Here is a 15,592-nt window from a genome sequence, read left to right as displayed (position 1 = left end):
TATATTCGACGATTTTCCTAACCAAGAAGAACTCACGATAGGAAAATTAAAATTTATTATAGTAAGTTTTTAAAAGGAAAACTATTTTAAATTACAAAACTTTTGAAAGCTTAAAAAATACAACAAAATATCACAATCTATCTTTAATAGACCACGATAAATCAAGATGAACTATCATATTTGATAATCACAATAGAGATATACTCATATAATAGTTTATCTTAGACTATCTCAGTTCATAGTAGATACAGTATGATATGTAGTAATTATTTTTAGTTATATTTTAAAACGATGGTTTTAAAATACATTATTAAGAGTTTTTTTTTTACTTTAAAAAAAACATGAAATAAAAATCAAAAGTAAAAGTTTCGGTGAGATTCAATCAAGAAATATTTAGAGGAAATACCTAATTTGGCTACGAAATTTCTGAAATATCCTAAATTATCAAATTTTTTACGTAAATAGGAATTCATTTCTTTTAGACTATTTTAACCTTATTATTAACCTTTAATATATTTCATTTTCGAATTTAAGAATTATTTATTTCCTTCCTTGCATAATAATTATCATAATTAATTATTATGATAATTGTGTACATTATAATTTACTTATTTGTATTTTTATTTAATATGAAATAATTAAATAAAAGAAAGGAAGTGAGGCCTGCTAAACCCGGCCCAATTAGAAGGCCCGTTGTTTTTCTCGCAGGCGGGTCTCAAGTTTTATAGAGAATTAGCATCCGCCGCCATGGTATAATGCCTCTCTTAGTATCTGTGTACGCTCATGATTTTTCGATCTTCGCCAAGTATCTGAATTCTTTTTGATATTCACTGTCTTCTTAACAGGTTAAGTACTCAAGGGAGCCGGATAACCCCACCAAGTGTAAGTTTGCTTTTATCTCATCGTATTCTTGTTCGTATTGCGTTGATTATTCGTTATGTATTTAGTCTGTTTTTCACTATTTCCGAAGCGTTGGAGTAATGTTAGAAGTGCATAATCTGATACTTGTTTTTTTTATTTCTGCCCAGCCTGCAAAGCGCGAGGATCCGACCTCAGAGTCCATTTCAAGGTAGCGTAGCAGATCAATATGTTTTCTCCCTTCAGTGTTTTTCTCAGTGAATTTATTAAAATCGAGCTGTTTATTGCGAAGTTTATAGTTTTTCAATACGTTGCTCTTTTAATGCATACTCCAGTGAAATCTTTTGCTCTTCGAGGCCTGGCGTATTGTTTTGAAATTTTCTTCATTGAGATTAATCATTTGGAAATTTTTTGTGGTTGCTAGTTTGTCGATTCTGAGTAATGCCTTGTACGGTATTCTTAATTTTGCAATGATATAATATGATTTGAAGTTATTATCTTGATGTTTTGATCATACATGATTGCCTGTGAATAACCTGATGAAAAAAGCAGGGCTCTGTTGCCTATATTGTGAATAGTGCTCTCGTAAACTTCAGGAAAACTGAATGTATCATTATTGGGTGAACCTCTGTATAGATAATAGCTGAAGGTTCAGTAAATGATGCAACATACTTATTGTAGTCTTGTGTCATACTATATATTTGGTTGATAATTTTTTGATTGTATATGCTAAATATACTAGTTTGCGCTAATGTAACTTGGTATCGAGAACGTGGTGATTGTCTGAGATGTCCTGTTATCAACCTGATGAAAAAAGCAGCGCTCTATTGTCTAAAGTTTGGTTTGAGTAGCTCATTAGGCCCAAATCTGAAATTAGGGCTTTTGCCGAAAACTCAAAAACACCCCTTGTAATTCATCAATTCAGACATTAATAAAAGAAACTAAGCTCTACGCCATTTCTTCATTTTTTCTTTCCACTTTGCAGACGATCGTTTCATCAATTATTGCGTGTTTGCTTTACTGGACTTTATATGAAATTATAAGTAATTAGTTTGTTCGACATGGTTGATAATGACCTTAAGTTAACCAATTTGTTAATTCTTTTGACTGGCCGTGGCGTAGAGCTTAGTTTCTTTTATTAATGTCTGAATTGATGAATTACAAGGGGTGTTTTTGAGTTTTTCGGCAAAAGCCCTAATTTCAGATTTGGGCCTAATGAGCTACTCAAACCAAACTTTCCACCTTAATTGTTCTACCAAACATAACTCAATGGTGCCGCAACTCAATTTGATTTGATTTTCATGGAGCATGATTTTAGTTCAAACTTGGGTTTTAATCTCAATTTGGATTTGGGAAGTTTTCTATTGAAATTTCTTAGTGGGTATCTACCAGAATCAACGAGCTGAGAGAAGGAAAAGGAAGCTTAACTTTATCACCTCAAATTCAAGAATAAGTTCTTCTTTTTTTCAGTCGGGGTGAATGATGAGCATGATTATAGGATAATTAGTATTTTAGTTAATATTTAGATTAAATAACCACTTTAGTTTTTTGGTAGAAAGCTTTGGACTATCCTCTTTCAGGGATGGATTTCCCTTCTTTGGCCATACATTTAGTTTAGTACCCTTTTCTGCTATAGTCCGTGGTTATCATTGTGTCTTGGTTGCAGAGTGATTTAGTTTGGAAAGGAAAGTGTTTAAAAACACAGTGACAAAGAGGGAAATAGAGGATGGGTAAGAAATAGTAAACACGGTAACAAATAGTGCAGCAAAAAGGTGTTTGAAATAGTAATACAACATGTTGTTAGGGGAAGCCGGCCTGTCAATGGTTCAGCGAAAATAGTTGTAGTTAATTCTAGGATATAATATTATTGTTGAAGTCCCGAACATGGAGTGAGCTATGATAACCTACTCCACCTGCCTGAAGTTTGTGGCAAAGATTGAATTCAAGAAACCCTTTGTAAGGTGCATATATAGGTGGGCTGTATACTGGTTCCCTAGAGCTCTAAGAGACCCATAGAAAGAATAAAAGTACCGACCCAACAAAGTCTTAGAAAATAATATATATAATTATAGTAGCCATCTTTTCTTCATTCTTCAAAGTTGCACCCCAGACGACAAACCCACGCCTCACCTCAGGACTCTCACCCTCTCTCATTCCCGATCGTCTCTGACCACAACACTCTCAGATCCAATTGTCTCTGCTCCTGCCAAGCCATTCCCTATTTTTCACTCTCGCTGCCATTCAATTTCAGTGAGTGATCTTTTGTTTCTGGCCATGCCACTCTCTCTCAGCCTTCAACTTCAATTTCAGTTTTTTTTTTATTATGATTATTACTTATACAGGGATTTTCTCTTCTTGGATACCCTTCTGAATTTTGTTCCCCAAAATTTGTTTCTCTATTTTCAATTTATTACCAATCTCTTCCCTATCCCCCATTGTCTCACACTTTCTGTAATCATGAAATAATTTTTCTTTCTAATGTAATTTGGCAAAATGGGTTGATTAGTAAATGAAACCACATGAACAGATACTCTATAAACAGAATATCTCCGTGGCGTTCTTGGAGATGTCTCCTTTTATCGTATTTTCATATTTCACCGTCTCCTTTTGTATAATTTGATCAAGTGTGGTGTGAATTTGTTTTTCAGTTTTATCAATCCATTATTGATCTTTGCGATACTCTTGATCAAGTGTGGTGTGAATTTGTTTTTCAGTTTTATCAATCCATTATTGATCTTTGCGATACTCTTTCCTTGTGTGAAAACCGCTATATTGACATTGGATAGAGTCTAATTGATTCAAGTTTGCAGCGTTAAAAGCTCCAAAACAGCAGTGTCTTAGGCCTGCTAAAATGGCTGGACTTTTGGGATATAGTGGCCTTGGACCCAAGACAAAGAATATCGTTGTTGCTGGAGGTTTAACTGCGTTCGTTTTCGGGGTATATTTCTACACCATGAGAGCTGTTGGAGGTTCGGATGAACTGCAAGTAGCCATTGACAAGTTTGAAGCGCAGAAAAGCAACAAGGAATCAAATGTGTAGGCTTGGAAATGAACTTTTTTTTCCCTCAAGGATGTCCTTGTGACCATAACAACGAGGAAACATGTTCATTGGCAATAATATGTTTTCCATGAACTCTCTAAGAAGAAATACTATGTTAGGTTGATAGAGGGATATGTTTTCCCTGTTTAGGAAGTTCAAATATTATGTGCTTTGTATCTATCTACTTTGCCAATTTTATTACTTCAAGTGGTTTTAGTACATAAACACAAATGAATTATTCACAATAGATTGTTAGAGGATAATAAATTGAGGTCTAGTCGTCCTAATTCGATCTTATTTTTCAAACATGGCAAGTTCAAAATATCATTTAACTAATTTTCTTGGTTTAAAATGTCATTTAATTATTAAAAATAACAATAATAAATTTTGTGAAAAAAAAATATTTGAACTGCTTGGTGGCTAAAAAGATAAAATTTAAAATCTTAAGAACAAAACACACTAAAATGATACCTTTTGAAGATTCTATGGATAATTTTTTATTCATATTTTATTATACTATATCCCTAAACTAGGATGAATATAAGTATAATGCTACAAATTCCTTCTATTACGATCATTAAGATGTTTGGAATTGCTCATAATTAAAAAAACAAAAGCAAATCTAAACAAGTATATTATGTCACAACTCATTCTTGTATTCTATCATATCAATAAATGGGTCAGAGTATTGTGAAAATTTCAAGTTTCAGGGATCAACTTAGCAAGAATCCATGACATTCCTAAAGAATTAGACTTACAAATAAAGGAAATTTGGAAAATGAGTTGTAGCAAAATAAGCAATGATTTTATTATACTCAGCTGCCTCTTGAAGCAATAATGGAAAATGCGTTAGTTGCCAATATTGAAGGAAGCTTTTAATTTGTTAGCAAGATGTGGCAGTGTATTCAAGCTTTCTTGTATTGATGCATCCACACACGACTCCAAATCATATACACTCCCAGTTTTCTGCTGTAGCCTGGCTGCTTCGAACTTGTCCTGACACACCATTAGTGATCTGTTCAATCTTTCCTGCATTCATAATTATACCACCATCAGAATGAATCAATTGAAGAGTTCATCCCAAATGTCGTTTTTTATGGTTTGTCAGAGTGTGTGCTTTGTTTGTTTTAGGAACTTTGGACCAAGAGGAAGAATATCCAAAAGAGTGGTTGAAGGCGGGGAGGGTCTCTAGTGATGTTTGGTGTTGATGAAGTTCATGTTTCTCTTTTGGATTTCGGTTTCCGAAAACCCTTTATACCTCTCTTTGAGAATGCCTTTATATTCTATTTCATTGAAATCAATTTCACAATTTGATTTAGTCTCTGTGAAAATTTTCATCAAAATTGAGTGCAAATTATCCAAACTAGAACTACAGCTAGAACTAGATCTAAAATGTTGCTTTCACAAAAGTTAGCAATTTCATACGAAGTTAAATGAATCAAGAAATCAAAACAGAGGTGTTGTACCGAGGGAGAACATGGAAGGAGAAATAGACAGAAAATAAGAACAGAGAGAGAGTGTGATAATAACACGTACTTGAAACTTAGACATTTCATTCTCAACATGTTGCTGAGCTTTAACAACTGGAACACTACAATTCTCAACACAGTTACTAATCTCTTCCTGCCTTCTTCTTCTATCGAAACACTCATATGCACATTTGAAATACGCTTGCTGCACTCAAGAATCATGAAAAAAAACCATCAAGAATCATCAAACTAAAGAGAAGTACGAATCGAGAGAGAGAGAGAAAGGAAAACCTGAAGGGAGAAGTTGACATGGTCTTGAATAGGACCAAGATGAGATTGTGCAGCCGCGTTAACTTCGTTAAGCTTCTGCCTCATTCTCTCAGAAACTACTTGTTCTTCCATGGCTGCTATGTGATTCATCTTCTTCCTTCCAAATTACCCAAAACAGAGAAAATCCGCTGAAAACGGAGAGAGGGAGCAAAGGGTTTAGGGTTTTTCTTTTGAATTTTCGTTAAACATTGTGATTTTATACTTTGGGCTCGGCCCATTTGAGCCCGGCCCATGTATTTTTCGCGCTATTACACAACGATGAACGAACGATCTCTTCAGAGGAGAAAGCCAATCCCGATGGAGTATTTTGAAGATCCGATTTGTAGAGACGTTCCGACTTTTGTTTCCTCTTTTGTTGACTCCTTCGTCGACTTCTCCGTCAGCGGGGGTCTCTTCTTACCGCCGGCGAGTCCTCCTCCAGCTTCACAGAATGCGCCGGCGAACCCATCGTCCTCGCAGCTGCATACCTGGTTATCTTCTCCGGAGCGCCTAATTGCTGTTGGAGACCTTCATGGCGATCTTTCAAAGTCCAAGGAAGCGCTGAGACTTGCTGGATTGATTGATGGCTCTGGAAGATGGATTGGTGGGTCCGCCACCGTGGTCCAGATCGGTGATGTGCTTGACCGCGGCGGCGATGAGCTTAAGATTTTGTATTTTCTCGAGAAGCTTAAGCGAGAAGCAGCCAAGGATGGTGGAATGATCATCACCATGAATGGAAACCATGAAATCATGAACGTTGAAGGTGATTTTAGGTACGTGACCAAGGAAGGGTTGGAAGAATTTAGGGCTTGGGGAGACTGGTTCTCCGTTGGGAACAAAATGAAGGCTCTTTGCGTTGGGTTAGAAACACCTAAAGATCCATTCCAAGGACTGCCTACGGCTTTCCGTGGTGTTAAGGAAGAGTTTCATCCTGGATTTCGTGCTAGAATCGCCGCTCTCCATCCCAACGGTCCGATTTCAAGCCGTTTCCTGTCGCAGAACACGACCGTACTCGTCGTCGGAGAATCGGTGTTCGTTCACGGTGGCCTTTTGCCGGGACACGTGTCATATGGGTTGCAACGGATTAATGAAGAGGTGAGAGATTGGATTAAAGGATTGTCAGGCAAATTCGCTCCGGACTATTGTCGTCGTAGCAACGCCGTTGTTTGGCTGAGAAAATTTTCCGATGAATCTGCGACGAATTGCGACTGTTCTTTGCTAAAGCATGTTCTGGATACGATTCCCGGAGCGAAGAGGATGATAATGGGCCACACAATTCAGATGGCCGGAATCAATGGCGTCTGTAATAACCAAGCAATTCGAATTGATGTTGGTATGTCGAAGGGCTGTGCTGATGGCTTTCCTGAAGTTTTGGAGTTCATTGGGAATTCTCCGCCGCGTATATTGACATCAAATCCTTATATGAAACAGTATACAAACTCTCTAAATGTTGATACTAAGGATGGGCTGGGTCTGTTGCTTCATGAACATGGACAAAAACAAGTGGAGGTTAAGGCTTAGAATTTGCAAGAATTGATTCTGGGTATGTTAGATTATTCTGGTGGGCTCTATAATCTTCACATTTATAAGTTATTAACCACTCATTGGTAAATATGATTCAATTGAAATAAGTTCAGTTGCTATAAGCTTTTAATGTAGCCTTTGGGTTGGATTTTTGGCTCTTGTCTCACTGTCTTTTAGGAATAGGGTGCCTGATCTGATGTATGTTCTTGTTTGAAAAGTTATTAAAACTGAGGTGTCCATATTCTGTTTTGGTGTTCTTTAGATCATATAGTTTTGTTTGCATAAAGGTTAGCTACAATAGGAAATATTAGCATAATTTCTCACTATTGTCTTTCACTTGAAAAATGCTTATGGGGCTAATTTTCCTCTCTCAATTTGCATTAAAGTAGCTCCATTTACAACTCCTTTTCCATCTTAACTAGAAATAATATAAAAAAAAAAACAAAAAATGAATAGAGAATTTAAACTTGTATCAGTGCCATGGAATGACTTCTGAAGTTATAGATACCCTTTACTTTGACTTCTGAAGTTATGTCTTATCACTTGCTTGTTTTAAGGAATATATATTGTCGTTTTTCTATTTGCGAGTTGTGATCGATCCATTGGCCTTTGAGATGGTACTTTGTCCATTTTCAACTGATCTATGTTCGAATATAGATATTGTCATTTGTATTTTACTTTTAGGCCGAAAGCTGGAAACCCTTTCTTTAGAGAGGGTTTTTTTTTTTTCTCGTGGGCTTGATTTTTCATTTTTGTATGCCCTTGTAATTTTTTGTTCTTTCGTTCTTGTTATTTTCTTCCCAAAAAAAATATATCAAAGACAGAAACTTCTATATTGAAGAGTTACAGCTACAATACTAGTCATGAAACATGAGTGGTCTATATTTGCAGTTTTCATTAATGTTAAGAGAGCTGAGAACTAGTGAGTACTAACTGCTATATAAATACATGACTTGTTAAGATGATTTTACATTCCCATGGAGCTGCTAGGAAGTTTTCTTTCCTTTTTTCTAGGTCTGACATCAGAAAGACGTTGAGTAACTTGCAACGCTTCGAGATGCTGAAGTATTTGCTTTATGCTCGGACGATTTCTTGGAAAGAATTCTATACTGTGCATTCCCAGCTCCGTGAGTTTGATCCCCTCTTCCGTGCTGTAACCCCAGTCTTTTTGCAAGCTTTCATGAACAAGTGAAACATTTGGTCTATATTCATTCTTTGCCCAAATGCTCACTGAGCTGTTTACAACTTCTTGATGATTTTGTTTTCCCAAACTCTGAGGCTCAACATCTCTTTTGGCTATAAGTCCCAGCAGAATTTCCCCCAAGGAATATACATCAGAGCTCACTTTTCCTTCACTCTCACCTGCAAAGCTTCACTCGTTAAATTTCAAGCAACAAAACTTAATTTTTATATTATGTTTTGATGTTTTGAGTCTATTTAACTAGCGCATTGACTCTCGTATTTACACGTAATTCAGTACCTCTTATAGAGGGATGAAAATAGCCGAAAGGAAGCTGTGTAAACTTGGAAAGTTTATAGAGGTCAGCATCCAACCCGTTGTCGCTAATCAGCTTGAATCCGCATAGTTTCGGCTTGCATTCCTGTTGGAATAAACTGATTAGCAATGTTGAAGATTCATGAGATAACAGTAGCTTTGAACTCTTCATTGTTTAAAGATAAGAAGACAACTAAACCCAATCAAGCAGTATATTTGATGCTCTAAAATGGAAGCCAAGACTTTGGTTCTCTTGATTGTGAATGAAGTCCAATAGTCGAGCAAGTTCGAGAATTACATCAACTCTTTGGAGCCAATTGATATGATCATCTACAAAAAAGAAAAGGAATATTTATATCTTCAAATTAGTGATAATAAATAATCTTTACCAACTCTTGCTTACATCATCTTTGGTTAAAAGCTACAAAATTACTCTTGATTTTCTTTTTCAATAAGATTTTGAATCGTCCATTTGACGAAAATCACATCAAAGACATTGGTTTTATGGCAATCAATGTGTAGTAAATTACCTCTTCCCCTAAGATTTTGCAACGAACCCAATGGATTCAGATCATAAACGAAACCTTTAACTCCATCTTCGCAGCAATAACCAATCAATTTCGCCAAACTTGGATTGTTTTTTAGAGATTGGTGTGTTATTAACTTCACTTCTTGAAAATACACTTGGTTGACTTTTTCTTTGTCCAATTCTTGCTTTTGATCCCATAATTTCACCGTCACAATTCGAGTCTCTGTAATAGTTGCAGCCAACCACGGTGGTCGGAGCTGCCCTCTGTAAAATCTGCCGGACTGAGTGATTCCGATCAGATTGTTACCATTGAAATTGTTGGTAAATGATTTCAAATCCTCAAATGTAAAGATTAAGACATTCCCATTTTCAGAATCCGCCATGGAAACACGTCGCGAGAACAGAGCAAGATCTGGGAGTTGCATAGGCGTTGACTCTCAAGGATAAATAAACTAAGATTCTATGTCTCGGCCTTAAAGAGAGATGGGTTGTTCCATTTCTTCACCTGATTAGAGCTGTACGAAGAAAAATGAAACTTTGATTGACCAGCGTAAGTTACAAACAACTTTCGCCGGAGATTGTGAAGAAGATGTAAATCCAATTTTCTTTCTGAAGAAAGAAAGTCAATCTCTAAGGATTTTCCTTTTATCTTAATTGATACAAAATCTATTTTGACATTATCTTAAAATATTACGTCAAACTCCCACGAATGAATGATCCATCTTTGAAAAAGAAAGGAAAGAACTGAGAAGTATACGTGGACGTTTTCCAAGAAGACAGAGCCATACATTGAATCAATCACATGAACTCCAAAATTTAACCTAATTAGCTTGGAGCAATTTATTCGTTGGTTAACTTTTGGAGTGAGGACAAAACATTCTTGAAAGAAGTGTTAGTTTGTGTGTTTGGTCTTTACTCTTTAGCATGGCTTAAGACTAACTAGAATGCCGTTGTTTGGTTCCAAGGAATATAGGAGACTGCCAAGACCAACTTGAGATGTTATGGAGGGCTTCGTTTTTTCAAAGAATTTTATGATGGGTTGCTTCCAACAATAATCAGTAAACAAATAACAGAGATAAAATCATGTTTTAAATAATGTAATTCTATATGGTTCAATTAATTTTAAAGCAAACTAGCTTCTGTTTATAAAGAGAGCTTAGCTTAAGACTGCCTGAATGAATGGCATGAATCAACAATATCCAACCAAAAAAAAGGCTCATGCCAATCTCACCCTCAAGAACTCTACAAGTTTCTCATTCACAAAGCATGATACAACCTTTCTCAACTCTTCTTTTAAGTAGAGGGAAGTTGATCCATGTCGAAGCCGAAAACTACTACTCCGCCATGACTACTCGCAACCAAGATTCGGTACAAGACGAGAAACACATTTTCCGCAGCCAACTTCCTGAGGTCCAAGTGCCTTGTGATATCACACTGCCTGAGTTTGTACTACAGAATGCTGAATCATATGCCGAAAATGTGGCATTCGTGGAAGCCATGAGCGGAAAGGCATACACTTACCGTGAAGTCTTAAGAGACACAAATAGATTTTCCAAGGCCTTGCACTCTCTGAGGTTGAAGAAAGGGCATGTGGTTCTTGTTGTTCTACCTAATGTTGCAGAATACGCGATTGTTGCTTTAGGGATAATGACTGCTGGAGGTGTTTTTTCGGGAGTGAATCCGGCAGCTCACATATCAGAAATCAAAAAGCAAGTGGAGGTAGCAGAAGCCAAACTTGTTGTCACAAATGCCGCAAACTTCGAAAAGGTAGGATAGAATTAAAAACAATCGTTGATAACTTGATACGGAACATATTTCTTTTGAGTTCACCGCGTCTCACTGACTGTCTATGTTGTTGAGGACAGGTGAGGGAATTAAAGCTACCAGTCATCTTATTAGAGGAAGAACTAATGGAAGGTGCCATGAATTGGCACAAACTTCTTGAAGCTGCAGATCGTGCAGGCAACAATTTTGTTAAAGAAGAGATTAAGCAAACTGATCTATGTGCCCTTCCTTTCTCATCAGGAACCACAGGAGTTTCCAAAGGTGTTATGTTAACTCACCGAAATCTCGTAGCTAATATGTGTTCGACTCTCTCCGGTGTCCCGCAAGAAATGGAGGGCAAGGTCACGACACTAGGCCTTATTCCGTTCTTCCATATTTATGGGATCACTGGCATATGTTGTTCTACACTTAGAAACAAGGGAAAAGTTGTGGTGATGGGAAGATTTGATCTCAGGACTTTCATTAATGCTCTCATAACACATGAGATCACATTTGCTCCAATTGTTCCTCCTATTATCCTGGCTTTGGTTAAGAATCCCATTGTGGAAGAATTTGATCTTAGCAGTCTCAAACTTCAGGCTATTATGACTGCAGCTGCTCCACTCGCACCTGAACTTCAAACTGCCTTCGAGAGAAAGTTCCCTGGCGTGGACGTTCAAGAGGTAACTCAGTTGTTACTCGAGTGTGGTAGATTGACTGTGACAGCTCTCCATTCTTTTTTCATTTCTTCAATTTTTTTAGTTATGCCATATAGTCCAACTTCCTGTTTTCGATATGTGAGAAGCAAATCAAGCTCTACCGTCACGTTGCAGAGTAAATCTTTGGGGTTCTAACTTCAATAATATGCCAACTAATTGTTGTTCATCATCAACAGGCATATGGACTTACTGAGCACTGCTGCATCACTCTTAACTATGGAAATATAGGGAAAGAGAATCTCAGTGCAAAGAAAAACACAGTTGGCCGTATTCTTCCTAATCTAGAAGTCAAATTCATAGACCCGGACACTGGAAGGTCTCTGCCGAAGAACACGCCGGGTGAAATCTGTGTAAGAAGCCAATGTGTGATGCAAGGTACAGAACATAGTTCGATGCAGAAATTTTTTATGGGATCTCTAATTAAATGCCAGCTGAATCTCTCCTTCTTGTTTCAGGCTACTACAAAAACGAAGAGGAGACTTCAAGGACGATCGATAGCAAAGGCTGGATGCATACTGGGGATATTGGATACATCGATGACGATGGCGACGTGTTTATTGTGGATCGTATCAAGGAATTGATCAAGTACAAAGGCTTTCAAGTAAAGACATAACATAGCTTATTTCATATTGATCCATTGGTTGATAAAAAGGAAGCTGAAGATGTGAAAAGTGGAAGTTTGCATCAAACTTCTTTTTAGGTGTTTTTTGTATATATGAATATGAAATAAAGTGATGGATGTAATTGATTTCTCTCTAGGTTGCTCCAGCTGAGTTAGAGGCAATCCTTCTAACTCATCCCTCCATTGAAGATGCAGCTGTGGTGCCGTAAGATTTCTCGCCTCTCATTCATTTCGCTTCGTGTTGTTTCAATCTAAAGATAACAATGCTGTGCTGCTTTGGCATTTCAGGCTGCCAGATGAAGAAGCTGGTGAGATCCCAGCAGCAAGCGTTGTGATGGCTCCGAACTCAAACGAAACCGAAGAAGAAATAATCAAACACGTTGCCTCAAATGTTGCACATTATAAGAAAGTTAGACTCGTTCATTTTGTAGACACCATCCCGAAGTCGCCTTCTGGGAAAGTTATGAGAAGGTTGATCAAAGAGAAGATGATCGAAAAGATTCGAGCTGATGAATCCGCTAGAATTGTCTTCTAACCTTTTTTAGTTGACTGAGAGATGTTCGAATTAAACTTGTCATGTCTATATTTTACAAGATTTAGAAGATGCTATCTTAATATCAAGTCTACTTGATCGATTGCTTTTAGAGTTACTTAAATTTGTTGTATTTTCTCAGTTTAATGTCTAAGTAGGTGTCAGGTCTAAAGATTTAATCTGTTCCTTATTTCTATGTTTATCAATTTCCATTTTCAATGTTGCTTTAAATTGTGAGTTAGAAGTACTAAATATTAATTAGGTTCATTTTAAAGGCAAAACTACAATGTTTTTTTTTTTTTTTTTGTGTTGCATTTGTTGTGTCATTTTTAATACAATACTTTTTGAATTACAATTTTCAATACTCTAAAAGCATCAATGGCAAATGCTCTTGAAATCTCTTTGAACTGGATAAAATAAGAATCTTGATAAAGGACAAATTTCAAAAATAATGTTTTTTTTTAAAGAATTGTAAATAATAGGTACATTATACATGAGAAAAATAAGAAAGTATGAAAAACTATCGTAGAAAAGGAGTGATTTTTGTTGAAAGTCGTAGACCGAATCCACAAACTTAACCTAATTGTGGACCCCATTTTGTTGTATTTTTTACAATAGTTTTCCTACGTATCCTATTTTTGACATTTTTATAGAAAATAATATTATTAAAAAAATCCGTGAAGAACTCCAAACTACAACAAATCAAAAATCATTACGTGCAAAATGATTATCATCACAGAAAAATCTCTCCCCAGTCCAACAACAAGACCACTCTCTCAAAAGAAAATACTGTGCCACTCGTCAACAAAGTTATCTCGAATATTACTCTTGTCATAAACAAAGCAAAGATGACTTAGGACAACCAACAAAACGCACAACAATAAGCGAGGAAAAATATACGAAGCTTAATTACCAATGCAATTTCGTCTTATCAATATTGCAGCTCTCCTTTACCGTATATTTTGTAAATGATTATTTTGTTCGAACTCTCTTGGGCTTTTTAACAAGGAGGCCGAGGCTACAAGTTTGAGTAGAACAATTAAAAAAAAAAAATGAAGACTTCATGAACACCTTTTTTATATTTTCAGTTTTTATAAGGATTGATTTGGGGCACATCAATCCTCATTGACTAAAATTAAAAATGTCTTACAAATTTGTGATGACTATCAAGTTGGATATTGGGGCATCTGTAATATGTATTTTAATTTGTTCTAGATTTGAGTTTATTGACAGACGCATTCTACGTTAGCTTATTACAAATTCATTTCTTTTAGGTAAGATAAACTAAGGATATAAAATAATATTTTCTACATTTTTCTAGGACAGATGTGCCCATATGAAAGACAACTTTGAGGACTGGGAGAATAGACATGTTAGCAAAAAGGGACTTTCTTTCAATGATATTGTGGAGGTTTGGATCAAATGTGATGAGATCCACATATTTTTCACGACTAAAAAAAGTTTCACAGTCGAAACAAGCGTGGCTCATTCCTCTTTTGAGTATTCATTTTACATAAAACACCTAACCACTAAAATGGTACACTTTGGTGTCAATTTTTAGTTACTAAATTGAAACAAAAAAGCATACCCATAAACATAAATACATAATAATACAAGGAACAGGTGGGATTGGTCCGCCAAGCTTAAAGAAGACCTCAACTATCAATTGCTGCCGACCCGCCCAGCTCCGTCCCAACCCATAATCCAATAGTGTGTATTTTAATGTTTGTCAATTCATTCTTACTATTAATTTATCATTTTCACTAAAAATTTAGATAATGTTTTTACAAATAGTGTGTATTGTGTTTATTTGTATGAAAATTATTACGATTAGTAGATCAATTTCAATAAAAATTAATTTCAAATAACTAAATTTAAGGTTTACTAAAAAGACTACTAAAATTGAACATTTTAGAATAGAATAACTAAAACTGTAACAAATTACAAGAACCAAAACAGGGTATGTCATCAAATTTTATTTTACTTATTATGAATCATCCTTCATCAACATAAAAGGATTATTTGTTCTTAGTTTATCTTTTAAACCATCATTATCTCAAAAGTATAGAAAGATTGTGATGTAAAAATACGATTCAACAAAAGAGTTGGAAATTATATCATAATCTCTGAATCTGTACACTAACATTAAATTTACTTCAAAAAGAAATTCAAACCAACAAAATGTTAAAAAGATGCTTGTGAATGACTTACAAAAAACTTATGAATGACTTCAAATAATGTAAAGTTTTTAAATTGTCAAAAAGAATGATAAATATTATGTACATTTTATAAAAGCAAAAGCAAAAGAACTTTATACGTTAAAAATTTAATAATAATGATAATAAAATATTTATATATTAAAAAAAAAAATTAATGATGTACGACGATAAAACTGCACACCAAAACAAACAAAACAGAAAGTGATGGGAGAAGAAAATTGAAGTTGTTCTGAAAATATAAATAAATAATAATGAATTAGCAGTACACATACTTCATTTTATGTTAACCCGCAAGTAAAACTCAATAACACCCATTCCAAGCGGTTTCTGAAGCTTATATTCATCTACTTACCATCTAACGTCACAAATTATCTATTTCTAAACAATAACTGGGTCTCGATTGGTTTAAGAAAAAAAACAACTTTTAAAAGATCCCAACCCATAGTTATTTTCCAGATAATAAAAATAATAATAATAATAATCAAAACATCGTTGAAATTAATGGAAAAAAA

At 35.4% G+C, this 15,592-nt stretch overlaps 5 protein-coding genes and 1 non-coding gene across 7 annotated transcripts; 4 read left to right on the top strand and 2 right to left on the bottom strand.

Annotated features, from left to right (window-relative positions):
• The first annotated feature begins 732 nt into the window (after positions 1–732).
• LOC103488878 (uncharacterized) lies at positions 733–4,099 on the top strand. The gene is made up of 3 exons (XM_017044682.2): positions 733–882; positions 1,029–1,069; positions 3,669–4,099. The coding sequence occupies exon 3, from the start codon at positions 3,710–3,712 to the stop codon at positions 3,896–3,898; it is 189 nt and encodes a 62-aa protein (XP_016900171.1). The 5' UTR covers positions 733–882; positions 1,029–1,069; positions 3,669–3,709; the 3' UTR covers positions 3,899–4,099.
• Positions 1,401–1,530, top strand: LOC127151520 (small nucleolar RNA snoR74). Its single transcript, XR_007824569.1, has one exon. It is a non-coding gene; the product is annotated as a small nucleolar RNA snoR74 (small nucleolar RNA).
• Positions 4,100–4,533: 434 nt separating the features above from the next.
• Positions 4,534–5,874, bottom strand: LOC103488877 (uncharacterized). Its single transcript, XM_008447803.3, has 3 exons — positions 5,659–5,874; positions 5,435–5,572; positions 4,534–4,927 (listed from the first exon to the last, which is right to left on the bottom strand). The coding sequence occupies exons 1-3, from the start codon at positions 5,785–5,787 to the stop codon at positions 4,748–4,750; spliced, it is 447 nt and encodes a 148-aa protein (XP_008446025.1). The 5' UTR covers positions 5,788–5,874; the 3' UTR covers positions 4,534–4,747.
• Positions 5,875–5,953: 79 nt separating this feature from the next.
• Positions 5,954–8,555, top strand: LOC103488876 (shewanella-like protein phosphatase 2). The gene is made up of 2 exons (XM_008447802.3): positions 5,954–7,219; positions 8,215–8,555. The coding sequence occupies exon 1, from the start codon at positions 5,956–5,958 to the stop codon at positions 7,195–7,197; it is 1,242 nt and encodes a 413-aa protein (XP_008446024.3). The 5' UTR covers positions 5,954–5,955; the 3' UTR covers positions 7,198–7,219; positions 8,215–8,555.
• LOC103488874 (4-coumarate--CoA ligase-like 1) lies at positions 7,086–12,962 on the top strand. Its single transcript, XM_008447800.3, has 7 exons — positions 7,086–7,219; positions 10,526–10,991; positions 11,090–11,671; positions 11,884–12,082; positions 12,163–12,308; positions 12,467–12,534; positions 12,618–12,962. Exons 2-7 carry the CDS (start codon positions 10,569–10,571, stop codon positions 12,862–12,864), a joined length of 1,665 nt encoding a protein of 554 aa, XP_008446022.2. The 5' UTR covers positions 7,086–7,219; positions 10,526–10,568; the 3' UTR covers positions 12,865–12,962.
• Positions 8,013–10,527, bottom strand: LOC103488875 (probable serine/threonine-protein kinase PBL10). Of its 2 annotated transcripts, none has more exons than XM_008447801.3 (4): positions 9,226–10,527; positions 8,895–9,025; positions 8,681–8,801; positions 8,013–8,562 (listed from the first exon to the last, which is right to left on the bottom strand). In XM_008447801.3, exons 1-4 carry the CDS (start codon positions 9,647–9,649, stop codon positions 8,168–8,170), a joined length of 1,071 nt encoding a protein of 356 aa, XP_008446023.2. In that variant the 5' UTR covers positions 9,650–10,527; the 3' UTR covers positions 8,013–8,167. The 2 variants fall into 2 exon arrangements, with proteins under 2 accessions (XP_008446023.2, XP_050947231.1); XM_051091274.1 differs by having other exon boundaries at positions 8,994–9,025.
• Positions 12,963–15,592: the final 2,630 nt, after the last annotated feature.

Source organism: Cucumis melo, chromosome 10, assembly GCF_025177605.1.
Source record: "Cucumis melo cultivar AY chromosome 10, USDA_Cmelo_AY_1.0, whole genome shotgun sequence".
NCBI classification, from domain to species: domain Eukaryota; kingdom Viridiplantae; phylum Streptophyta; class Magnoliopsida; order Cucurbitales; family Cucurbitaceae; genus Cucumis; species Cucumis melo.
Note: the sequence above shows the minus strand (reverse complement) of the source record. Positions and strands in the feature narration are given on the sequence as shown.

Excerpts from the sequence above, each read along its gene's own strand:
- LOC103488878 (XM_017044682.2), top strand. The coding sequence starts at position 3,710 with ATGGCTGGACTTTTGGGATATAGTGGCCTTGGACCCAAGACAAAGAAT.
- LOC103488877 (XM_008447803.3), bottom strand. The coding sequence starts at position 5,787 with ATGAATCACATAGCAGCCATGGAAGAACAAGTAGTTTCTGAGAGAATG. Across the intron at positions 5,573-5,658 it reads ATGTCAACTTCTCCCTTCAG|CAAGCGTATTTCAAATGTGC; the intron begins GTTTTCCTTTCT and ends TCTTGAGTGCAG. Across the intron at positions 4,928-5,434 it reads ATGAAATGTCTAAGTTTCAA|GAAAGATTGAACAGATCACT; the intron begins GTACGTGTTATT and ends TTATGAATGCAG.
- LOC103488876 (XM_008447802.3), top strand. The coding sequence starts at position 5,956 with ATGAACGAACGATCTCTTCAGAGGAGAAAGCCAATCCCGATGGAGTAT.
- LOC103488875 (XM_008447801.3), bottom strand. The coding sequence starts at position 9,649 with ATGCAACTCCCAGATCTTGCTCTGTTCTCGCGACGTGTTTCCATGGCG. Across the intron at positions 9,026-9,225 it reads GCAAAATCTTAGGGGAAGAG|ATGATCATATCAATTGGCTC; the intron begins GTAATTTACTAC and ends TCTTTTTTGTAG. Across the intron at positions 8,802-8,894 it reads CAAATATACTGCTTGATTGG|GAATGCAAGCCGAAACTATG; the intron begins GTTTAGTTGTCT and ends TTATTCCAACAG.
- LOC103488874 (XM_008447800.3), top strand. The coding sequence starts at position 10,569 with ATGACTACTCGCAACCAAGATTCGGTACAAGACGAGAAACACATTTTC. Across the intron at positions 12,083-12,162 it reads AAGCCAATGTGTGATGCAAG|GCTACTACAAAAACGAAGAG; the intron begins GTACAGAACATA and ends TTCTTGTTTCAG. Across the intron at positions 12,535-12,617 it reads GAAGATGCAGCTGTGGTGCC|GCTGCCAGATGAAGAAGCTG; the intron begins GTAAGATTTCTC and ends TTGGCATTTCAG.